Source organism: Heliconius melpomene, chromosome 11, assembly GCF_056956725.1.
Source record: "Heliconius melpomene rosina isolate 202511_hmr_F chromosome 11, ASM5695672v1, whole genome shotgun sequence".
In the NCBI taxonomy this organism is placed as follows: Eukaryota; Metazoa; Arthropoda; class Insecta; order Lepidoptera; family Nymphalidae; genus Heliconius; species Heliconius melpomene.
In genome coordinates, this window is record NC_140399.1 from 7,378,284 (window position 1) to 7,406,033 (window position 27,750).

Below are 27,750 nucleotides of genomic sequence, written 5' to 3' on the forward strand. Positions count from 1 at the left end.
TTGTATTACTACACTATAATATTTTAACAAGACTTTTACCACTTCTTTGTATTACTACTATACATATAAAATATTTTAGATAATTGTATATTATAATTATTTGAACTATCTCAACTTTTTCGAATAAATTTAATATTGCTATATTCTAAGAAAATTTTTGAATCTTTTATAAGATTATGGAGTGTGGAACACATATTATAATGTGTATTTTTATTTGACAACTATTCAAAATTTCTAGTCTTAGGCAGTTCTTTTTTTTTTAATTTATAAAAAAAAATAAACTAAGACTTTATTTGAACAGAAATTTGTTTGATATTTCTTTAATATTAAAGAAATATACAACATTTTGTTTATTGTAAATGATTTTAACTTACTGATTCTTCAAATTGAATGTTGACGTTGAAAACATTAAACATTTATAGTAAGTAGTGTTTATATTCTTTAAAATAAAATAAAATTATTTCTACTCGTAATAGAATATTATAAATATGTACTATATTTGTAATAAAAGATGTTTACAATCTGGAAAGAACCTTCAATAGAAATACGACAAAATCGCTACCAGCATCGATATGTTCTATAATAATGAACAATTTAAACAGTAAATAGAAATTTATGATGTAATCATTTCAATAAAGCTTAATTTATTGTAATTTAAAACAATGTTTCAGTTATTTCTGTAAAAATTAGCTATTTTCAATTTGCTTTTTAGTAATGTGATATATATTAGTTTTACACTTGTATTATTTCATGTAAACAAAATGTATACTATTTTTTCAATAATTACTCATATATAATATTGTGATTAAATGTTTATATACAATTTTCGTTGTATTCAATTAAAACATACATTTAGTTCATTAGTAAATTTATTGTATAGTAAAAAGATACAATTTTCAACAAATAATGTATTAGTGTACACAATTATCTGAATTTATCACAGCCCCGAATTATGTCTATTTTCTAATTCTCAATAAAAATTCCTGAAACAAAAGTTCATATGTTATAAAAAGGTATCGGATTTCTTAGCTTCACGCTGTATCCCGTTAATTATTTGTAATAATTGTCTCAAAAAGATTTTTTAAAAATATAATTGTAAACCAATAATTATCATTAAGATTTATTTTCTTTACGATTATGTAGATTAATAGCCCTAATTAATGCAATCAATTATGATTTATGTCAACGAGGTGATAATATACGATTCTAGTATTACTCGATGCCTGTGAAAATCTTATAGCAATTTTTCTTTTAAATCTAATAAATATTAAAAATTGACAAATTTGAAAAACCGAACTGAGTTGAAGTTAAAGTTGAATATAAAAAAGAAATAAGAAGCACATACCTATCAGTTCATTTTCTTCATGGACAGTCTTTTTAATGTCTCCGTTGACGTTCTTGTAAATTCCTCTTGCATTTTATTCTGCACGCTGTCGACTAATGGGGAAATGTCTTCTTTATTTAAACCTTCAGTCTCGACGAGCGGCAAAACTGTTATAATTATTTCACCTGAAATAATATAATAAGAGTGATAAAATGTTCGTTTCTCATTTTCCACAATATTTTAAAATATTACTAGTCAAATAGCAGAACTTAATGTTGTCTTACAAGATTGCAAAAAATATCATCTTAATTAGTAAACGTAAATATTATAGATACGAAAATGCAATTATAATTTTTTTAATAAATTTTATTTTTAAAAGTCTGTCTACTTTTAGAGACACGTACAAAATGCCTCCTGAACTGTATCAGCTTCACGGTGTATCCCTCACACAGCAGTGTAGACAGGGGGAACCTAGTGTTTAGACACTCCGTTCCCCGCTTTCTACCGAATTCTGAAGGCATTGCGTGTTGAGTGGCAGATCTCAACGCCGCGCTTTGCCTCGTCACCAATCACGAAGACATGGAAATACAAACGTAAATAAATATTTTACTTCCTTGAGTGGGGATCGAACCCACGACCATCGCGTTACAGTCACACCCTGGTACCGCTGCGTCACGACGGCCTGAACTGACTACCTAGAATATACATACCTACAAACATTCTGATATACGATTTAATTATTTAATGTTTTCTATGTCAACATTTCCAAGGAACGTTACGTGAAATGCAAGACGACACTATACGCCCTGAAACCTGTTATCTTTTAGCCTTACGTAACTTCAGTACGTATCAGATATCGGAACGAATGTTTGCGCGTATTACTCAATAAGTACTAAAAAACTAATCTAGTGTAATTTTGTCTACAACTACCTACTTCGATTTCAAAACAGGTTATATTAAAAGATCATTTAGATAAGGATTAAAAATTAAAATGCCTCAATAAAAAAAATATTATGAGAATTATTCTTCATCATATTTATTTACATAATTAAAAAACATACAATTAAAATACCCTGTCTTAATTTAATAATTATACGTTTATTACACGTATCTACACTAAAACAATCTAAATTGGCTAAAAATATAAAAAAAACAGCTTCACGCTCTATCCCGCACACAGCAGGGTAGGCAGAGGGAACCTAGTGTTAAGACACTCTGTTCCCTATGCACCGAATTTTCTTTTCCTGGCAAGGCCTTGGTTAAGAATAATAGTTGTTTAAGGTATTTGTGGTATTAATGCTAATTCTCAACGCCTTCCTTAAAATGTTTGTATTAGCAAAACGTTAAATGCCACAAAGGTTTTTCACAAGTATGATATCACTTGGTAAGCCCTTTAAATTCAATATTATAAAAGTAAACAAGAAGTGAGAACAATATGTTACGAAAATAACACACTAATAGCAACGTTTATCTCTATCCGTATAAAAACGATTAATAGATTTGCGTATAAGTAGTCCTAATGTTTTTATCGCGAAAGTGATATAATAATAAAAGAGGCTATCATATTTCTATTTATTTTACATTGTTAAGGAATTTAAAAATTATATGTTTAGCTATTTTTTATTTGTGAACCCCCAATAGGAAGCTAAACATTTTAAACATCTAAAAAACGTATAAAAAATACGAACAAACCAATGATATAATACCTATATTTACAGAAATCAGACAAAAATTCTTCAAAAACATTTATTAAACTATTTTTTTTTTTTCAATTTCTCATTGTATCCCGCATATAGCAGGATAGGCAGAGGGAACCTAGTGTTAAGACACTCTGCTCCCTTCTTTCGACAGATTTTTTAAGACAGCCTCTAAACTATTATGCTATTCGGTTAGATAATGTAGAAAAACAGAAAACTATATATTTCTTTTATGTGTGCAATAAAGTATATTCTATTCTATTCTATTCTAACTTTACCAGAAAACTCCACTAGGGTCTTGACAAAAGTTCCACTAAATCTTCATTAATTTTAAACTATTCATAAAATTAATGAAGATTTAGTGTAACTTTTGTCTTTTGTTTAAAATTTCAAATAAGTCCTTTAGTTAAAATTCTAAACAATTTAAACCTTTTTTTATTCTTGTTATTTGTTCTCTTCAACTTATAATTATGGTACTTAGTACTTATGAATAATATTTAATGTTTATGGTATTCTTATTACAGAATCGTATTTTGTTTTGTTAGACTATTATTACTTTTTTTTCGTCATGTCGCGTAATGTTATAATCGACTAGCGGACACGCGCAGCTTCGCTTGCGTATTTAAAGGTGAAAATTCTAATAACCCATGAAACATGTGTTCAATGAAATATTTTTAAGAGTCTAAATTTCAAATTTTATAAAAATCGGTGGCGATTTAAAGATTTTTCCATACAAACTTTCAACCCCTTATTTGCACCCTTAGGGGGTGAATTCTAGAAAACCATGAAACATATGTTCAATTAAATATTTTAAAGAGTCTAAATATCAAATTTTATAAAAATCGGTGGCGATTTAAGAATTTTCCCATACAAACTTTCAACCCCTTATTTGCACCTTTAGTGGGTGAATTCTAGAAAACCATGAAACACGTGTTCAATTAAATACTTTTAAAAATCTAAATTTCAAATTTTATAAAAATCGGTGCCGATTTAAATTTTTTTCCATACAAACTTTGAACCCCTATTTCACCCCTTTAGGGTTAAAATTTTTCAAAATCCCTTCTTAGTGGATGTCCAGATTACGAAAGTAAACTTTTGTCCAAATTTCACGTTTCTACCACCAGCGGTTACGGCTGTGCGTGCGTCTTACCTCAGTCAGTGAGGACAAGTCCTTTTATATATATAGATAATATAATATGTAGAAAAGAGAGTTTATAATCGACAAATCGTATATTAAACAAAATGTGACCTTGTCTTACTTCTCTATAGAACAAAAAATATAATATAAAAAAAAACGGTCACGGTACGGTTGTTGGTGCGATTCCCACTCAAATATTTTTTATTTACTCGCTTTGGTAACAAGACAACAACAGGAACAGTTGAGTTCCGCCACTAAACACGTAATCCTTAACACTAGGTTCCCTTTGCCTACCCTGTCACAAGCAAGATTTCACGTGAGGCTAAAAAACAATAAAAAAAAACATTTTTATACCTGAACCAAATCTACGTCGTTTCGCATCCAAGAAGTGGTATTTGGAAACCACTACTGGTTGTATGGGGGCGCCAGCGTTGACTGCTACGTGGAATGCACCTTTGCGGAACGGCAGAAGCTTCTCTCCAGAATGGCGTGTGCCTTCAGGGAACAGCAACAATTTACGCTGGAAATGAAAACCATTGGATTAAATACTATTAGGGCCGTCGTCGCGCAGGGCCTTAGGGGTTCGATCCCCACTCGAGGGAATGAATTATTATTTATTAATATTTTCATTTCTTAACTCTAGCACCAAATTAAAAAGCTTGGCGTTGAGACTCGAAAAATTCGGCGGAAAATGGGGAACGGAGTGTCTTGACACTAGTTTCCTGTGCCTAACCTGTTGATTGATTATTAAATTACAGTTACAATTAGCAGATCTGGCACATATTAAATATAATTTAGAGTAATTATAAATGTATATTTATATAATTACTTTATCGTCTATTTTAAATGTTTTAATTAAAAATGCAATTAACTCTTTTGAATTTATAAACAAAATATTAACTTAATTAGCATATTTCATATAATGTTACGGTATTATATTTTTTGCTTACTAAAAATTGTAATACTAGGCGCCGCTCTAGTTACAAATGAAATTATACTCTATCCTCAGCCTTGTTTTTTAATACTAATACGCATTAATAAGATTTACTTATAAAAATGCATTTTCAAATAAAAACATCACATAAAATCTATCTCCTAATATTGATTCATTTTTATAGTAACTCACTTTATTTGCGAAATCGTAGAATTGTTAGTATATTTGAAATAAACTGTTTTTGTGGTTTTACTTTGAAGATACTCTCCAGATATCCAGCATAATACGAGAGGTGCGCAATTGTGTAACGCATATTTTCTGGGAGGAGTCTGAACTTTAGTCTTGAACAGATATGTTCGTGTAAAAGATTTTTTTTTATTTTCCAGGCTCCTGTTCCTATGCTTATAGTAGAAATATGAACAAAATTCAAAATTATCGAAATTGTTTTATAGAAGTACTAGCGGCCCGCCTGCGGCTTCGCCAGCGTGAACTACGTTATTATTAATTTCTGTCTCCATGAGTATCTACGTCCTATAAGTGACGTCCATGCAAAATTTGAGACTCCTAGCATTTGTAGTAACGAAGTTTTATACAAACTTTCAACCCCAAAATCAACCCCTTAGGAGTCGAATAATGCAAATTCCCGTCTTAGCGAGCACCTACGTCCTATAAATAACTCCTATGCAAAATTTCAGATTCCTAGCACATGTAGTTTCTGAGATTTCGTGATGAGTGAGTGACCTTTCGATTTTATATATATAGATTATCTATATAAATGTCAGTAGCTACCAATAAAGCTTAAATAAAATAAGACAGCGCAGTAAGCGATTTCAAAAACTAGATCACAATTGACGCACAATCGTGCAACTAACAAGTTTTATTAAAAAATTAAAATCATGAAAAAAATGTCCACATTCTAAAGATTATTTCATACATTTTTGTTTAAGTCCATTTGCCATGACAATATTGTGTAAATTGTACAAATTGTCGTTTTACGCTGTTACGGCAATTATATTGTCATAAAGATAAAAACCATCAAGTTAAAGGCATAATGCCTTTTAAAACGTAGTTAATACGTTAGGTACTCTGAATCTCTGGCGAGCTGACGAAATATCTTTGCTTCTGTCACACCTTCATTTATGAAGGTGGCTTGACGAAGGAGGAAGTCATTGAGGAAGATTATTGTCTTGCATATTGAAATAAAAAATAGCATTGCTATAGTGCTTAAGTGCCACATCTTAAATGGTAGGTTTTATCTGCTTCACGCTGTATCCCGCACACAGCAGGGTAGGCAGAGGGAACCTAGTGTTAAGACACTCCGTTCCCCACTTAAATGGTAGGTACTCTACAATTATTGCACTGTACATTAAATAATGCTTAAGTATTTTGACATTTTTATTACTACCTTTTTTTTAATTTGGAATTTAAACAAATATTAGTAGACAAGAACATTAAAAAAATAGTGTTGTTTAACAAGGGTGCGTCGCTTTTGCAGATTACACTAAAACGTTAACAAACATTGCGTAAACGTCGGCCTCTTAGGTAACTAGTACTTAGGTAGAATATCTAGGTTACTTTAAAAACCATTAAAAAAGCAAATATCGTAACACGTAGTTAACATCCTCGACGGGATGTAAGTAAATAACATTTCCTAAAAAAATGCGCTTATATTATGTTTTTCTGAACAATAAGTTACATAAATAGAAAAACATCACTAAGTACAGAGGTGAAGGTTTGTTATTTTTAGGGTTCTGTACCTCGAAAGAAAAAACGGAAAACAAGTCCGTCCAAACCGGAACAACGTCCGTCAAGTGTGAATGAAAATAGACAGTATAAACTGACGCAAAAATCTAAAAAGGGCAAATTTATAGGTATAACATAGAAAAAAATAACTTTTAAAATTCATTTCATACAAAATAAATGATGACATACGACGACTGCAAATTGAAATTTATAAATTTTTACGAGTCTCTATCCCGTGGACCTACTGATAGTTGACCTGACTGACCTAATAATTAAAAAAAAAATGGTACGTCACTCTCGGCTGGCGAGACCAACTCGCACTTGACCAGTTGTTTTTTTTGCATTAAAAATATATAAATATAAATTATATTTTCTTTTTAATTAAAATATAATTTTTAATTAGACTTGCAATTAAATACTATGCCATTTGAATATCTTTGTGAGTATAATATTCAAGATTAATTATAATTTTTATTCACAAAAGTTTAAATTCTCTATACCTTCAGAAAGGTAGGTAAATATATGGAAGTATAATTTTTAACCTTTGCCATTGTACGTTCTGTTTGTACTGTTGTCGAGAAATAGTGTAAATAGCACATACATACCTACATACACACGTCATCGCAAGGTTGAAGGATAATTGAGCAAACACGGCGAAAGAACATGGACTGGAATACACTTCATGAATACACAATGCTTATAAATATCGACTTTGACATACTTCTTGAAAGGACCTAGGTTACTGCTAGCTTAATTTATTCTGTTAAAATCAATGTCTGGTTTTTATATTTTTAGTATAAGTGAACAATGTTTTTAATAGGAAAGATAATTACAATTTTTCAGAATCACGCTGTATCCCGCACTTAGCGGGAAAGATAATAGGAACCTAGTGTTCAGACACTCTGTTCTACATTTTCCGCCGAATTCCGAAGACGCTGCGCCACGACTGGCCTCAGGAGCACTATATGGACTTTATAACTAAACTAGCGACCCTCTTGCGGCTTCGCCCGCTTTAACTACTGGATTATTCATGTAATGTATGTTTGCAAAGCACTTAAGATAATGTGAAAATTAATTAAACCATAATGCAACCCGCATTTTTGTAGTTCCAATAAGGATTTTCCAATTGTTTTACTCGGCAAGGATTTTTTAGTAGGTACCGTAATTTTAAATCTGTGCTACTAATCTTTTCAAGTACTTATTAAAATATATTTAAATGACTATTTTTAGATAGTTAAATGACTATTTTTAAACGGAAGAAATTATAAACAAAAGCCTACCTACTAATAACTACTACAAAAAGTGTGAAACCAAATATATCGCGCTGAAATAATATATTCAACTCCAATTATCCAATACGTGCAAACGCATCTAACTAAATCTTCGTTGCTATAGAGGCAGCCGGGTTTTTTTTTTCGAGCTTGTGGTTAATGCTGAAGGGGGTATTCTGTCCCTGATGAAAAGCAAGCACGACGTGGCTGCCTGTGAGGAAAATTAAATAGAATGCATGGGCCGGGAATCGAACCCGGGCCGCCCGCGTGGCAGGCGAGCATTCTACCACTGAACCACCGATGCGTGTAAGGCAGGCGGGCGCGGCGGACGCATGGCGAGTGGCGAGCCATTTCGCAGTAAGGATTTTTTTGATATTGTAACAACTTCTAAAGTACTTATTAAAATGAATAAAATGAAAAACAGTAAAAGACAGTTTTGGTCTACATTAAATGGCCAACGTAACTAATGTACTTATTTATATGCTGAGAGTAAGGGATAAGTGAAACTTGAGTAACATACAGCTGATGTGTCAACAATTAAATGCGTTTTTCTGTAAAACTATTCGCAATTTCGAAATCTTGTAAAAAGCAAATTTTATCTTCGTTTAACGTAGAAAATTAATAAAGTATTTTAAAGGATAAGGATTAATACCATTATAGAAAAATATCCCTCACAATAAAAAATATATTGAAATTATTATTTTTAGACAGAAAAATGATCACTACACGTTATTCTTAAAAGATACGAATATGCTCTCGCGGACTTTTTTGTAGATATTATTAAGAGGAACAATACTCCAGTACATTTTTTTCATGTAGTACTTACCATTAAAGCAGCGCATGCGCGAAAGTGTCTCAACGGGTAGGACTTTATACACATTTATCGTATTTATGTTAATTTACATAAGAATGTACAGATAATAAACTATATATAAACCTTCTACGAAAAACACTCGACCTAATGGTGAAGACCGCATCAAAATCCGTTGGGTGGTTTAGAAGAAGAAGAGTTAGAAACAACAGACAGACACGAAAAGCGACTTTGTTTTATAAGATATAGGATGTAAAAAATATATGTATATTAAAATAACGTCCGTATCGTAAAAAATATAGATATCTTTTTAATTTTATCTGAGGTACAAATATTTCTAACTAAAAATATGACGATAGCACTAAGATATTTCTTTTTCTATAGGTACTAAAACTTAAATAGAAAAATATTTAAATTCAAATACATTTTTCCCACGTCGATTTATAATATTCAGGTACATATTCGAAACAATGAACATATTCATTATAAATTTAAATTAGGCTACCTAAAAGTCATATTGAATTTGTATCCATTTTTTAGTTAACTTCATTATGTTAACGCATCTCTTGTACCCTGAATAAAGATTTAACGATTTTTATTCTCTACCTTTTTTCGTGTCCGTTATCTCTCTGTACGAGTATCTTGTCAGTATCATAACATCAACGAATACACAACCATTACAATTAAAGTTAGTATAATAAGCTAGTATAAAGTTAGTAGTAATAAGCCTTTTGCTCGGTCCCTTGATATCTTTCGGTTGTACGGTCCCTTGATATCTTTAAATTGTAATCGTATTTCTAAATTTACTTTAAAATAAATTTATGGTTAAATAATTTATGGTTAAATAGCCAGTTGAAGTGAGGTATCATAAGTCCTGAGCCAGCCTCTAAGTCGGATAAGCGTTGCCTGGGCTAAGTGGCAGGAGGTCACTGGTGTGGTCTGTGATCGCAGGATACCGTCCAAACTCTTATCCGGCCAAGGAGATCATGATCGATGCCTCCAGACTCGTGCATGACGGATCCAAGGTACCTGAACTTTTCCAACTTAGGGGATGACCCAGGACTTATAAGGACAGTGCTTGAGTCCGAGCTCTCGCAGGCCATATACTTGGTTTTTGACACATTGCCAATATGCATTTCATTCATGGAGAATGGTTATGTAACGCAAATGCTGCAGCTAGAATGTATCGGAAAAGATACCAAAACGCTGAACGTCATCCCGATTATCGTGTATTTCGATTTTTCTCTCTTCAACAAAGAAGTAATCCAGCAAGTGTCGTACCATTTCAGAATCCAGATTAAATGCGCCAACTTTTAAAGTTACTTGCAAAAACAGTACATTTTTTTTATAGTACAGTCAGTTAAAGTTGGGTGTAGTAAATATTTTGAATTTAATGTTTGGCAAAAACACCACATTTTATTGAAAACTGATGCAGGTATATTTCAATCTTAAACTGTAATTTACAGAAGGGTTACTCATGATTACATTACAGAAAAAAAAATGAAGAAAGAGTAATATTTGTAGTCCTGGGACTTGAAAAACCATCGCAGGGTGTCGGTTTTTCCCATGTTTTTTAAAATCAATATAATATGAAAAATACATGACAAAGATTTTTTTTTTATATTTTTCTCATAACCGTCACGACTTGGTCTATCACCTGGTTTCATTTTATCGTTGACTCCTGGGACACCCTGTATATGTTAAGCAATATGGTTAGCAGAGGTCAGTTAACAATGGGCGTGAAATGAGAATAGTTAATTATGTTTAACTAGCGAGCGATTGACTCTGGTATGTACAAATCGTCTAATGAAGTGACACAAATAGTATCGAATCGAGAACTCGAGTGTCAGTAGCGTAGCAAGTTTGATTCCCACTCGAGGAAAATAATTTATTATTTTAATGCCCTAGCTCTGGTGACAAGACAAAGCGTGGCGTTGAGTTCCGCCTAGAATACGCCACTTAATTATATTAACAACTAGTGGGCCCGTGCGGGGCTTCGCCCGCTTGAAATAGAAATATTAATAAAGAAATTGAAAACTAAAAATTCAGTCAATTCAGTAAAACAGTTGTATAAAATAACTGTTACGGCAATTAGCAAATTTGTCGAACTAAATACTTTAAATTGACATAACTTTTTTATTTATGAACCGATTGTTATATAATAAACCCCATATGATTTCGGAAATGTGCCAGAATCCAATAGTGAAAACCGCATCTAAATCGGTTAAGTCGATTCTGAGATTGGCGATAACAAACGCACAGACAAACAGACAACATTTTTAAAAATCATTAGTCATAGTTCTATTAGGTCAATAAAGGTTCCCAATAACATTTTTTTTTAAATATCTTCCAAGTACAAACACCGACCCTCTTACGATTTTATTATAAGTACCTATAGATATAGATTTAAGTATTATTTTTTAAAGTTTGCGTGTAAAAATCATTCTTAGATGCTTACAATTCATTTTTAAACATCATTTATATATAGAAGGTATCATCAAGGTAACATTTATATATATAGAAGGGCTTACATCTACGCATTCCTGAATATTGCACTTCATTGATTTGATTTATATTAACGTTTATAATTTTAATCAACAATAAGCATCAGCAAGCATAATATTTTGACAGCTCACCTTCTGATCCTTAACAGCATCCGTTTGTTTGTTTAGTACAGACTTCGCAGAATTCGCGCCTCGATCTATAAAGACAGTACCCCACATCCAGGTGGCAGTTCCAAACGGTACCAAATATTGCAGAGAACGTTTCGCCACGACCGTGCATCTTTCCATTAACGGCCAAAGCACTGCTAGGACTGTAAAATATAATTACCTTAATTAATAAGCAAACATCTTTATGGTTTGTTTATAACAAATAGGCAAGTGAAATCTTTAAATTAGGTTGCATACGGAAGAGACAGATATTAATTAATTAAATAATGTTTAATTTTGTAAAGAATTCGTATAAACCTTATTTAATTTTGCATTAAAAAAATATTAACTATTTCTTTAACATAATAATAAAATTTTTAAGCTTACAAATATGTGAGTGTTATTTAAGATTGTCTAAGTTTATGATTTGTGTCTTTGTTTTCTAATTTTTTCTCTTTCTGTTACTTTATTTTTGTACTTTACACTTATTTCTTTTATTTCTTATATCAAGTGTTTTGTTACACTACATTAAGATCTGTCATTGTTTTAAGTGACATGCTTAAGAAAGTAATAATAATGTATGACAGAATTTAATAGGCTTCTATAGCATTATATAACTGACTTTTGTCTCATATTTTATTTAATTATTGTAATGGTTTAAAGAATTTTAACTTTCTTTTTGTTTTTTTTTTCTTATTAGTGTTTATTTATTTATTTATTTTTTTTCTTTTGTAATTCTGTCGTTAGTTTTTAATTGTACTTGTTTTTTTTTCTTTTTTTTTTTTTTCTTTCTGTCATACATTGTTTTTATTTATTTATTTTTAATTATTTATTAATTAAGTATTTTTTTTTATATATATAGGTTTCGTTCTTATTAATCATATTTCTTTGTGTTCATGGTACCACTGAATTGTTTATATTGTTTTTATTTAATTTTTACTTTTTTTTTTATTTGTTTTATTTTTATTTTTCTCTCATTTGGTTTCTCTTTGCAACTAGCGGGTGGATTAGCAAATTTAGTAGCTAAAACGGGTTATCGTTATACTTTTTACATTTGTATTTTTTTTTATCATTATTATTATTATTATTTTTACCTTATTTTTTTTATTTTATTCATATTTTTGGTTATTTATTATTATTTATTTATTTATTTATTTAACTTATTTATTAGTAATATATTTTTTTATATTTATAATGGCAATCAACAGTAATACTTCCAATGATTCTTTCCTTTCCTTTTCGGCTATTTCTGATGGACTGAGCAGTAATGACAGCTTTCTAAGTATCCCCACGCTAAGTGAAACATTAGATTCAAATTTCTCAGATGTACTGAAAAATTTTAATATTATTCATTTGAACGCACAAAGTATTCCTGCACACTTCCCAGATTTCTTATCTTCTTTCAATAATAATAATGTACATGCTATTTTAGTGTCAGAGACATGGTTAAAACCATGCCTCCCTTCGGCTTCTTATTTACTACCTGGGTTTCATTTGATCCGTAACGATCGTTTAGGCCGAGTAGGAGGTGGCGTTGCCATTTATCTACGCACACACATTCCTTATAGCTTAGTAGACTTTTCCAAAAGTGACCCAAGCTCTGGACCTGAACATCTTCTTATTGAAGTCTGCTTTACTCATACTAAGATTCTTCTTGGTGTTTACTATAATCCTAACCTTGCGGTCGATTACTTTATATCATTTGAAACCCTGTTAGAAAACTATAAACCTTCCTACGATCACACTATTATAATGGGCGACTTTAATACTTGTATGTTGAAGAAAAATCATCGTTCGTCCCGCTTAAAATCTATAGTTGATGGTGCTAACTTACATCTAAGGTAAATGTACGGGAGTTCGGCAGTTTAAGGCTCTCATGACTTTAAACTATTATAAATACATTATTAAAGGTTATATGAATTTGCAAATTTTAGTGTGATCAAAGTGGGTCTTTTGGCAGTAATTTAATGTGTGAATTATGCGGTTTAACTTAACCTTAATTTTTATATTAATTTATTTGTGGACCTCTAATTTGAACCCTACTTCGTGATAAAATTTAGCTTTGTTTCTAACTTCGTGAGTTTGTGTCCCCTATTTCGGGTCACAAGTTTTTACCTCGCGAGTGAGGTTTTATAATAAAAAAAATTAACACCTTTATTGGTTTTGATTGTAAATAATTTGTAAATAAAAAAAAATAGGTAGATCAGCTTAACGACATTAAAACTTTTATAAAAAAAATCAAATCAAATTAAATCATCTTCACGCTGTATCCCGCACACAGCAGGATAGGCCTAGGTAGGTAGGTAGGTAGATAGGTAGGTAGATAGGTAGGTAGGTAGATAGGTAGGAACCTAGTGTTTTTAAAACACTCCGTTCCCCACTTTCTGCGGAATTCCGGAGTCACAGCATGTTAAGCGGCACAACTCAACGCTGCGCTTTGCCTGAAATATAAATTTAAATAAATATTTTCTATTTTCTATACTATTCCTATTTTCATCTCCTGGAGTGGGGATCGAACCCACAACCAGTCGGTTTTACAGTCACACTTTGTACTCCTGCGCCACGAGTAGCCCCAACTTTTATAATTTACAAATTATATAAGCTCAGTTTTAAAAAAACTACATTTTTGAACTTTTATATATTTTTTTTATAAAAAATATATAAAAAAACTCAAAATTCTAGTTAAATTTTTTGAAGCTAGGTATGCCAGTTTATAGAACTATATATTTTCGCAACCAGTTTGTACGGCGTTTTGTGTTTAGTAGGTATATATTATATTCTTGAAAAATTCTTGAAAAAATAAAAAGATCTTTATTTAGACTTATAACAAGACTAAGATAAACACTATTAACAAAGACAAAGAAGTCAATGTGCTGATTTTACGTAGATTTATTTGTCACGAAGTTAGAGAAAATAATGAAATGTATGGGATCTTATTTCGTGTTACTGATTTTAGTAACTTCCGCAGTTCTGTTTATTCAGTATTTTTTACATTATGTAAAGTAATCATTAACTACCACGTATATTCGATAAAATACGCAAAAATAAATTATAAAGGTTGATTAAAAAATAAAATTGCATTGGCAGTACCTATACGAATTTAGCTTAAAATTACCAATTCAGGTTACCTTTAAAATAGTAATATAGAAATTTAAGTGGACAAAACATATACCGAATTTCGATCACGAGAAACTTTAATAAATACAGTAACTGATTTTAAGCTTTAAATTTAAATTATCTTATTTATAACATAAATATAAATTTATTAAAAAGTATCTAAGATTTCCCTAATTCGGTAGTAACACGAAATAGCGGACACTTGATAAATAAAATGTCTGCTATTTCGTGAATCGATTTATTGCAATTTTAAAAGAATTTTATGCTTCCATCTATTTTTTTTTTCAATAAAATGTTTTTTTATAGAATACAAAAAAGCATATATTCAATGTTTTATTCGAATAATTTACCTTTGTCTTTCTACAACCTTAAGAAATTCTTACGCTAGTCTTACGGTCGCAAGCATCGCAGACACGTTACAATGCAGTTTGTAGCCAACTCTGCGTTTAAAATGTCGCTATACGCTCAATTTTATCATTAAAATATTGTTACTTAGTTTTTAGACAGTTGAAAGTATAAAGATTATATACCAATATATAGTTTCCGTAAATAATACTTAAATTGCTTATTATTTTTGCCAGAAGCAAAACTCACGAAACCACGTACTATCACGAAGTTACCGTCACTTACCTTACTCCCCCTATCCGCTACTCATAACTTCCCTAACTGTGTTCCCTCATTACTTGATCTTATGATTGTTTCTTCTATTGACCATGTTGAGAAACATGGCCAATATCCTGCCTTAGCATTCTCTTACCATGATCTCATATATTTATCTTATAAAATTAGGCCCCCTAAAGCTAAATCAAGAATCCTTCTGCAACGTAATTTTGGTGGTATGGATTTAAATTGCTTGCGTGAGGACGCGGCTGCAATCGATTGGTCGAGTGTACTAATCTGTACTGAAGCTGATGATCAGCTGGCTCTTTTCAATTCGCACATAATAAAATTATATGATCATCATGCTCCATTGCGTCCCGTACGAATAAAACATTATCCTGCTCCTTGGCTAACAGACAAAATTAAAAAGCTGCAACACAAAAAGAATACTGCAAAAATGAAACTCAAAGAAAATCCTAATGACATCATTCGGCAAAAGTACAACAAAGCTCGCAATCGCTGTAATATGATGTGTAGAGATAACCAACGACGCCATATACACAAATCTGTAATAGAGGAAAAAGACTCATATAAAGTTTGGAATTTTTTAAAATCTATCGGAGTTGGAAAAGCGAAACAATTTATAAATCCCAATAATATCAATTTAAATGAACTCAATAGACACTTCTCTTCTTCCTGTGTTATTAATAACGCAACAAAATTATCTACTATTAACCATCTCAATGCTTTATCCACTCCTTGTGTTCCTAGTTTTTTCTTTAGTTTAATTGCAGAAAGTGATGTTAAGAAGACAATTTTAGCCACTAAATCTGATGCTGTTGGTGCTGACGGCATTAGTCGGAAAATGATCAGTCCCATCCTCGATATTTTATTACCTGTGATTACATATATATTTAATCATTCTATATCATCTAAGCAATTTCCTTCAATATGGAAAGATGCACAAATAATTCCTTTACCCAAAAAACCTAATCCTGTTGATTTCTCTGATTACCGTCCTATTTCTATTCTTCCTTTCCTATCCAAAGTCCTTGAGCGCTTAATTCAGACCCAACTCACTCAGTTCCTTTACCAACATAACCTTATGAACCCTTTGCAATCCGGTTTCCGTCCTGGTCATAGTACGACAACGGCATTAGTAAAAATTACTGATGACATTCGTTCTGGCATGGAAAGGCAACAAGTCACAGTCTTGGCGTTGCTGGACTTCAGCAATGCCTTTGGCTCCGTTGACTTTGATATCATGCTGGCTACTTTAAAGTCACTTAACATATCTCCTGATGCAATTAACTGGCTTCGTGAATACCTGTACGGACGCCGGCAACGTTTGCGAATACAAGATTCGTACTCTGATTGGTCTCCTGTCGTTGCTGGTGTTCCGCAAGGTGGCGTGTTGTCTCCTTTGCTATTTTCTATGTTTATAAATACTATTTCTGGTACTATTTCTTCTCTCTACCATTTATATGCAGACGATTTGCAGATATACAATCAAGCTAAAATATCTGACTTACCTACTGCAATCAAGGACATTAACAAAAGCTTGGAGAGTATATCTTCTTGGAGTAAGTCATTTGGTCTGCATCTTAACTCAAAAAAAACTCAACTGATTTTAATTGGTAGTGCAAAACTTATTTCAAAAATAGATGTATCGACTGTACCACCAGTACTTATTAATAATGATATTATACCATTCAGCAAAACTGTAAAAGACCTTGGTATCACTCTGGATAATAATATGTCTTGGGATTCACAGGTAAGTGAGGTTAGCAGAAAGATATTTGCATCCTTAGGTTCTCTTAGACGTTTGCGTAATTTTCTTCCTATACTAACTAAGATTTCGTTAACAAATACTCTCCTTCTACCGATTCTTGATTATGCTGACACTTGCTATCTTGACTTAAGAGAGGAGCAATTAAACAAACTTGAGCGTATTCAAAATTTATGTATTCGGTTCATATTTGGCCTTCGCAAATTTGATCACATCTCTGATTTCCGTAAAAAACTCAAGTGGCTCCCTATTCGCCTTCGCAGGAATACTCACATCCTTCATCTTCTTTACTGTATTCTGTTCAATCCAATTTCCCCTCCTTACCTTAAAGAACGTTTTGAGTTTTTGGGCGACACACATTCTCGCTCTCTTCGCTCTGGACGTAATCTTACCCTCAAAATACCTTCTAACTTTTCTTCCTTCTACAGCAGTTCATTTACTGTAACTGCGTGTAGATTGTGGAACGCCCTTCCTTTAGATGTCAGAAATGCCAAAACATTTCTAACTTTCAAACGTCGTTTAAAGTTACACTTCATGTCACTTTAAGATTTAGGTTCTTTTCCTTTTTTTTTTTGTTTTTTTTTTCTGCCATTACACATTTTATTCTTACCATTTAGTTCTTATCTTTATCTATGTATGTATGTAGTAGTTATATATATATTTATTTATATGTATGTATATTGATACGGCTATATGTATTTATGTATGATTTGTATGTGTTATGTATGGTAAATATATTCTTATTTATTTTATACCTTTAATTATATATATATATATATATATATATATATATATATATATATATATTTTGCACCCTACCCATATCTTAATTTACTATTTCCTCTGCCTTAAGGTTGCCTGGCAGAAATTGCTATTAAGCAATAAGGCCGCCTTTTGTACATTTATATAATTTTATTGTATTTTTTTTGTATCTTTTCCTGGGTGTACAATAAAGAGTTATTATTATTATTATTATTATGTGTTATTATTTTATATGATCCAGGAAAAGGCAAATAAAAGATATATTTGCATAATTACACACTTTTATGTGTAATAAACCTCATATTAATATACACAAAATATACACACTGTAATTACAATCGTCTAAAGCTCGAACACAACGTAAAGCTCAAAAGAAAAACAATTAGCAAATTAAATGGCATTTTCACACAGGTCTCAAAAAAACGGTTTAATAGTTTTTGATGGAAATACATTTTTTATAGTAAACATATCGAAGTAATTGATTCATTTGGTAAGTATCTTAATGAGAACGAAATGAATTCACACTAGGTTCCCTTTGCCTACCCAGCTATGTGCGAGAAACAGCGGGAGACTAAAATAAACAAAAACAAATAAATATTGAACGACTCATGTTTCACACATTTCACGCATTTAAATTGAGTTGATAAGTAACTTCTAAATACAAAATAGCTTAGACCTAAGCCCTCCCATACAAGTATCACGATGAAACTGATAAACCTTAACTACTTAATTATGACGTCAACCATGACACATTGTATGAAAAAATAAACAATATAAAATAAAATTGCATCAGTCTCTCACTTAGTTTGCAAAGCATGTACAAAATATATATAATTTATCTAATTATAAAGCCGTTCACACAGATTTTTTTTAACTGTAAATATCTTAATTATCTTGCTTATGTTATATTATTATTATTTTTTTATTAATTAAACTTGTAAAATATAGTTGTTTCCTGTGCTGTGATTTTGAGATTTAATTTTTTTGTAATTTTTACGCATTATATGTAGACATAATATACGTGTTTTTCTGTAACACAAGAATTCAATTTATTTGAATAATTAAAGGTTATCTATTTTAATTATATTTGTAGTTATTTTATTGTATGTAGTAAAGTAATTAGTTACATTTTTTTATAGCGAGGGGAGCAGAGTATTAGATAAATTCGATAATTACGACTATTGAATTTCATCCTGGTATATCTGATAAAAAAATCTATTAGAGAACAAAGCTAAAAAAAAACGAAGAAAATTGTATTTATCGACTCACGTGCATCTTCTTTAAATCCAAAAAAACTATTTTCTTTTATTTATTATTTTAGCTTTACGCTGTAACCCGATATAGTGAAGGGAACCCATTCCCCACTTTCCGTTGACCTTTTAAGACATTGTGTGTTGATTGAAGGAACTCAACGCTGCGCTTTGCCTTATTACCAGAGCGAAGAAATCCTATTAAAATCACAAATGTCGCCTTTGTGTACACACGCATGTGCCACTGTGCTACGCCCGACCGGCCTCACTTGATACATTGTCACGTTCCGTCTGAGCCGAGCGTGTGAGCGAGTGAGAAGAACAAACGATAGAGAGGCAAGATCAGCCTGAGCATTCGGCTTGTGACGCATTTATCTATTGTTACTTCTAATTAAGTAGCTCATTGTTACTTGCAACTAATCTGTATAATTTAAGTAAAAAAAAATGGATTAACGAGTGCAAATAAATGTTAATTTATTGAAAAAAATATAATTTTTCAATTAACTCCTTCTTTGTATTACACAAAATTCTTTGTATGATAATTAAGTGATCATATTAATGTATGCAATTTTACATCAATGTTTTTTATGACGTTATCACGTAATATTATCGTCTGCAAACCGACATTACAGACAATCAGTTTTTTTTCTATATTGTAAAGTTTATTTTTTGCAAGTTGGGGAAAAAGAAAATCAACAATATACAATAAGAAAGCACGACCAAAAAGACTATGTTATTCTTTAAAATGTAAAATGTTTTGCTATAACAGCGAGCAAATTGAAAACATCGCAAAGCTTTATAGTATTCTAGTAAGTATAATATACTAATCTAATCCAGGTTCACGCTATATCCCTAGCAGGGTAGGCAAAGGCAACATACCTCTTACGCCTCGTCCACTTTTTACATGACTTTCCTCTAATATCTTTGATACTGTGTTTTCGAAGGTCAAAGGAGTTCTCCCTCTACAATCTCTTACCGCTCACTTTTTTTTCGTAAATCAAAGTAGAAATAATATACATAGCATTATATTGTATCTACATAGGAGTTTTTTAAGCTTCACGCTATATCTCGAAGCAGCAGAGCAGAGTAATCCGTTCCCATTAAGACACTTCTGTACCCCAGTAGGCATAATAATAAATTTCAAAGTAATTGAAAAAAATTACCGTACAAATCCAAGCCGCTTTGGTGGTTCAGCAATACAACGGCTCCTCGTGAGTTGTCCACATTCTCCAGACCACGCACTGTCCACTTGATGCCTAAGAACCGTGCTGTTATTCGAAGTAACAGTGCTGGTAATCTATAGTATATATAACATATTTTATAATATATTTTAAATAAAAGTATGTAAGTATGTATATTTATAAAAAAAATATTATAATATAATTATTAGTTATTGTCGGATGATTCAAATACATTTTTGAAAATAAATAAAATAAATAAATTTATAAGGAAGTGTGTGTTTTTATTTTTTATGTTTTATCAGAAAGACGATAACAATAAACTGTTCTGCAATATTTAATTTTCTGGACTGAGAATCGAACCCACAGCCTGGCGCGTCAGCCTTTTGTTATGTAATAAAACATTTTAAGTATTTTTTTTTAATCTTAGTTTCAAAATAAAATAATGTAAAAACACAAATGTTTATTTTCCTTTTACTTAACATATTACATTTATTAACCAATCCAAAAAATATACAATATCGCTACTTTGAATGCTATTTCAGAATCTTATCATATTTTTATTAGTGTTTACTCGTTTAGTCATATTTTACCTGAAGTATTCAAGTAAATATAATATTATCAGCTTGTAAAAGATGACTCATTACATTATTATTCTAAATCCCGTAAATCTCTTATGGATAAAGTCGCGGGAAAGACATTTTAGGTGACCCGTACGCTCGTTTGCCTTGTCTTTTCCCATAAAAAAATATATTTTATGATTTCCCCGAGTAGGAATGGAATCCAAAACCGTATCACTGCATTTTTTAAATATTGCAACCACAACTGAGTTTGTAAATAATAAAAAACGCATACGACGACATATTTAACTTGTTGTTTTAAATGCAATTATGTCATTGTTGTGCCAAATGAGTGAAATGACATTCCTAAACCAAGATTTTGTAATCAAAGTTATATCTACAATACATTTAATTGTATATATAAGTAGTTAACTATTAAATTTTTGTACTTATTATAAAAACTATTTTATGTTTATTATATAATAATATTATAAATTATTTATAAGCGTTTAACTACGCAATTTTTTCCTACAGGATCTAATTCCCTTATGGAACTACATAATACAGTTGAGAAAGGATTATATAGAGTTAGACTTAGATTTCTCTGCTTACTGCGTGAATTAAATAAAAAAATAAATAAAATGAAAAATAATAAACATAAAGGTACTTACAAAGCATTTTTGGGGCTAAACGGTCTTAAGAACATCAATGGTAGAGGAGCAGTCGCAAATATTAGTGACAATACTATGAACAGTGTAAACTGCAAATAAAAACAAATATTAGATATATATACGTACAAACAGAAAAAACAAAAGCAAGTATTTTTACATTCTTATTTAGATCATTAATTATTTATTTTTTTAAATTTCTCCTAATTAAATCGTTGTCGACACTAATGTAATTATTGAAGAGTTGCATCTCTTATCATGCGACTACAAGAAGTAAATATATGATTATGATAAGAAATTATAAGAAACACTTAGTATGCACCATGCATAATATTAGGGGAATTTCCTCAATTTCCATGGGATTCCATCATCAGACCCTGACTTAGTGGTAACGAAAACAACGGGAAAGAACGAAAAAAAAAATAAAATCTATTAATAATTGACCGAGATATCGACGGATATATTGCTGCTAATATAGAACCTCTTCCTTTTTGAAAATAGAATTCCGTTAAAAATATATACAGAATAACATTTAAATTAATATAGGTATCTACCCTCTCATTAATGGAGATTACCACATTATGCAAATATTATTTTATAATTAGATTTTCAACGAGGCGTACAAATTACATAAACATAATAAAATAAATTTGTAAGTAATCAAATTTAAATATTTACATATGTAATATCATTGTTTTCCCTCAAAGTTCAAAATAAATTACTCATATAAATTACTAGCGGCCCGCGCGCGGCTTCGCCTGCGCAAACTACGTTTTTATTAATTTCTGTCTCCATGAGTACCTACGTCCTATAAGTGACGTCCATGCAAAATTTGTGACTCCTAGCATTTGTAGTAACGAAGATTCATACAAACTTTCAACCCCAAAAACAACCCCTTAGAAGTCGAATATTGCAAATTCCCGTCTTAGCGAGCACCTACGTCCTATAAATAACTCCTATGCAAAATTTGAGATTCCTACCACTTGTAGTTTCTGAGATTTTGTGATGAGTGAGTGACCTTTCGATTTTATATATATAGATAAGTAATAATGTAATTTATTACGACAATTTTAATAAAAGTAAGCGAATGGTAAGTCAATTTATGGAATAGTGATAAAATTTTATAGTAATTTACATATACAGGGTGTCCCAGGAGTCAACGATAAAACGAAACCAGGTGATAGACCAAGTCGTGATAGTTATGAGAAAAATATTTAAAAAAATCTTTGTCATGTATTTTTCATATTATATTGATTTTAAAAAATATCGGAAAAACCGACACCCTGTCAAGGTTTTTCAAGTCCCAGGACTACATATATTAATTTTTCTTCATTTTTTTTCTGTAATGTAATCATGAGTAACCCTTCTGTGAGTTACAGCTTAAGATTTAAACATACCTGCATCAGTTTTCAATAAAATGTGGTGTTTTTGCCAAACATTAAATTCAAAATATTTACTACACCCAACTTTAACCGACTGTACTATAAAAAAAATGTACTACACTGTTTTTGCAAGTAACTTTAAAAGTAGGCGCATTTAATCTGGATTCCAAAATGGTACAACACTTGCTGGATGACTTCTTTGTTGAAGAGAGAAAAATCGAAATACACGATAATCGGGATGACGGTCAGCGTTTTGGTATCTTTTCCGATACATTCTAGCTGCAGCATTTACGTTACATAACCATTCTCCATGAATGAAATGCATATTGGCAATGTGTCAAAGACCGAGTATATGGCCTGCGAGAGCCCGGACTCGAGCACTGTTCTTATAAGTCCTGGGCCAGCCCCTAAGTCGGATAAGCGTTGCCTGGGCTAAGTGGCGGGAGGTCACTGGTGTGGTTTGTGATCGCAGGATACCGTTCAAACTCTTATCCGGCCAAGGAGATCGTGATCGATGCCTTCAGACTCGTGCATGACGGATCCAAGGTACCTGAACTTTTCCAACTTAGGGGATGACCCAGAACTTATAAGGACAGTGCTTGAGTCCGGGCTCTCGCAGGCCATATACTCGGTCTTTGACACATTGCCAATATGCATTTGCTTCATGGAGAATGGTTATGTAACGCAAATGCTGCAGCTAGAATGTATCGAAAAAGAAACCAAAACGCTGACCGTCATCCCGATTATCGTGTATTTCGATTTTTCTCTCTTCAACAAAGAAGTTATCCAGCAAGTGTCGTACTATTTTGGAATCCAGATTAAATGCGCCTACTTTTAAAGTTACTTGCAAAAACAGTGTAGTACATTTTTTTTATAGGACAGTCGGTTAAAGTTGGGTGTAGTAAATATTTTGAATTTAATGTTTGGCAAAAACACCACATTTTATTGAAAACTGATGCAGGTATGTTTAAATCTTAAGCTGTAACTCACAGAAGGGTTACTCATGATTACATTACAGAAAAAAAAATGAAGAAAAATTAATATTTGTAGTCCTGGGACTTGAAAAACCATCACAGGGTGTCGGTTTTTCCGATATTTTTTTAAATCAATATAATATGAAAAATACATGACAAAGATTTTTTTTAATATTTTTCTCATAACTGTCACGACTTGCTCTATCACCTGGTTTCGTTTTATCGTTGACTCCTGGGACACCCTGTATAAGTATCATTTATGACCGACTCTTGTAAATATCTAACAATAGTCGCTTAAAAAATACACGGAAGCAGATTTTAGCCTTGTGAAGGTTTGTGCAAGCAACCTAGGGGAATCATGCGGTTTTTTCCGAGTAGGTTTGACTTCTTAAACAAAGTTGTTAAATTAATCCATATGTTCATACTAAAAGACCCTTATAGAATGTATTCTGAAACTTGTATTTTAATTTACCTTCCACAGAAGTAATGGGAAGTTGGGATTTTGCAGATAAATGATAAATAACAACAAATAGGTCCAAACCAAGTAAAATCAAATAAAATCTCAAAAAAGGTTAAGTTAAGTTTAAAAGTTATTAAAAAAATATATTTTGTGTACTACAGTTTTTTCTAATTACACTTACTACTTTAGGCAATAAGTACATATATTATATTAAATAATAACAAATAAATAATCGTACAAACCAACAGCCGAAAGCGGGCCGCTAGTTTAGAATCAAATTTAACTCACAAAAAATGGTGGAAAAAATGCATTTTTCTAGTTACATTCATAAAGGAAAATGTGGAAATAAAAATAACATTCTATGTACTACATACTTATATCTAAATTAAAAGAGCATCACATACGTCCAATATTACGTCATAGACTGATATGTACATGAATCATTTTTTCTGTACTTTTCTAGAAACGCTTATAAGTGACATTAGGGAGGATTCACACTGAAGTGCCGGTCAAAGTTCGTTCTCGGTCCAATCTCATATTCTTCTCTAAGAAATATTATTATTTTTGTAAGTGACTGGACCGAAATTAGATCGGAACGATAGTGTGAATGCTCTCGTTGTTTTTTTTTTATATATAAGCTTTATTTTAACAGACTAAATAATAAGTCCGTGTGATAATAAGATAAGCGCGACGGTTGTGGATAAATTATTTAATATTTTTATTCCTTCGCTCTGTTGACAAGGTAATGACAGCGCGGCATTGAGTTCCGCACTGCATAGCTAACACTAGCTTCCCTCTAGCTATCCTGCTATATGCGCGATACAAGGTGAAGCTAAAAAAAATACTAACGCATCTATGTATATATATATATATATGTATTTTATGTAGATATCGTACCTACGATAACAAATATTTACTACATATTATAAATTTATAAAAAAATATAATACATGGCGGTATATGAGTATATGTCACGTATATGATAATATTATGTAGAAGAATTTAAAAAATCTAAAATATACAAATTGGAAATATAAATTCAGTCTTTTTTCCTCACAACACTAATTTCATGGTGTTTGTTTATGGTTTTTTCCTCACACTGTGTGCTAAATGTAACACTCAATGCAGCATTTTAAACAGACCGGAAAAATGAATATAATTAACTGCTCCAAACGAGAATCAAACCCATAGCCACCGTGTTTAGAATAATACAGAGGTTGTCCCTACTGAGCCCACGACAGCCTTATTTAATATATAAAATAGTACATAAATCCAATTATAGCATACCTTTATATAATATCTGGCAATAGAGCTGATTGTGAACAATATTAGTAAAAGGGCCATCACGCAACCAAGTACGACGTTAAAAGCTGCCATTTTCTCTTAAATCTTATTTACAAATCTGAAACAATGCACAAATAATAAATAAAATATTTTTGACATTTTTAAAGCGTTATTCCCACATTTACGGAAGACGGAGGGTTTCCAAGAGGCGCAGGTTCAAATTTTTCTACGTTATCTAAATAAATAATAAGTAAATAGTCCTCATTTCTTTACTCTGTTGTCCAAGCCTTCAGGAAATAAAATAAAAATGATTTCAAAACTACCAGCATGAGAATATTATAAGCTTCCCAAATACAATCTCGGTGAAAGTCAAGTCGGAACCGGTTATTAACCTTTTTAAAGGTTGAACATTGAGGTCAACAATCAGCATACATTGTTTTTTCTTCTTTTTTAGCGCCCCACTGTATCTCACAAAGGAAGAAGAAGGATAGGCAGAGAGCACCTAGTGTTGAGGCACTCCGTTCCCCATTTTCCGAAAGCATCGCGAGTTGAGCTTTACTTGACACCAGAGCGAAGCGAATGGAAATATTAAATATTTCCTCGAGTGGAAATCGAACCCATAACCTGTCGCGTTTACGGTCACACTTTGTGCTCTACGGCTTCTTAGTTATAAAGAACCTAGTAAGTACATATCAAAATAAAAAATGATCCCATAGTTTTATTATCTTATTTTCCACGTAAAAGTAATTATAGACTTAATTAGACATATTATTGCCTTAAGTATAAATAATTATAATTTAAGCTTTATAATTAGACTTTATCAATTAACAACATTTTTTAAATTAAAGATATATATTACAAAAAACATGTTTTAACAGATTAAAAGTTAAGTCAATCTAGTTGCTAGGTGAGAATTTAAACATTCAAATAACAATATTAATAATTAATGTACAGAAATTCAAGTAAACTGCAATAAATTTATATAATGCTAAATATGCACTATTAAATAATCCTTTTATGGACCAAATATGTAAAAAAAATATTTGGCCAGCTTTTGAAATACGTATCACTAAGTTACTGGAAATGCAAACGTTTTCTAAAGATTATCGAGGTATGTGTTATGGTAAGCTAATACAAATTGCGGTGTTAAATTGCGCCACTCAACAAAAATATGATCCATCACATTCTTTTATTTATTTCGTACTATTAACTCCTTATAAATCCAGTTGGAATATTTATTATATAGAAATGTATCATTGTCGTAATATAATAAATATTGTAATACTGCCATGAACTTGTTGAGGGTTAAACAAAGGAAAACCATATTACATCACAACAGGACAATAATTACAAGAATGATTGCAATAAATCATTTAATAGTATCTATATATTATATAAAATATTTAAATAAACATAACTGCAGAATCATTAGTTTCCGTATTTCTCGTTACCTCAATGGAAAAATGGTAGGTTGATAAATCATGTAGTACCTAATACTAGTAGTACTAATTTATGAATAATACAATGAAAATTAAATCAATTTAAATCCACTTCACGCTGTATCCCGCACACAGCAGGGTAGGCAGAGGAAATCTAGTGTTAAGACACTCTGTTTCCCACTTTCTGCGGAATTCTGGAGGCATTGCGTGTTGAGTGGTAGAACTCAACGCCGCGCTTTGCCTCGACACCAGAGCGAAGAAATGGAAATATAAACGTAAATAAATATTTCACTTCCTTGAGTGGGGATCGAACCCACATCCGTCGCGTTACAGTCACACCCTTGTGCCACTGCGCCACTACGGCTTTGATAAACATTTTTATTAAAATAATCTAAGTACTTTAGCAGCACTCACGTAGAGCCTTTTGAATTATCTAAAATTTTATTTAAAATTAGATTATTTGATTATGATTACAAGATAGCAATTGTTAAAAATATAATATTACTTAATTTTTATGTTGCCATGCCTCAGAAATGTGCTGAAAATGTAATGACTATAAAATTAATGGAAAGCGAAACACTTTAAATTTATTATTAACTTTTATCGATAGATATATTAAAAATATATTTTTGTAGGTAGAGTCCTATTTCCTTATTACGATCATTTGGTATCCAAGGAGAAATATTAAACAACCCATTAGTATATATTCCAAGCGAAT

General features: G+C 31.3%; 1 protein-coding gene across 1 annotated transcript in view; it reads right to left on the bottom strand.

Annotated features, from left to right (window-relative positions):
• Window positions 1-851: 851 nt before the first annotated feature.
• Window positions 852-27,750, bottom strand: part of LOC146534663 (1-acyl-sn-glycerol-3-phosphate acyltransferase alpha-like) — a 28,485-nt gene continuing 1,586 nt past the window's right edge. The window contains exons 2-8 of the mRNA XM_085192949.1: window positions 25,597-25,711; window positions 21,497-21,585; window positions 20,251-20,384; window positions 11,555-11,733; window positions 4,514-4,679; window positions 1,346-1,509; window positions 852-983 (exon numbers count right to left, since the gene is read on the bottom strand). Coding sequence (XP_085049075.1) covers window positions 1,349-1,509; window positions 4,514-4,679; window positions 11,555-11,733; window positions 20,251-20,384; window positions 21,497-21,585; window positions 25,597-25,686 — 819 coding nt within the window. The 5' untranslated portion in view covers window positions 25,687-25,711 and the 3' untranslated portion in view covers window positions 852-983; window positions 1,346-1,348. The remainder of the gene's footprint in view (window positions 984-1,345; window positions 1,510-4,513; window positions 4,680-11,554; window positions 11,734-20,250; window positions 20,385-21,496; window positions 21,586-25,596; window positions 25,712-27,750) is intronic.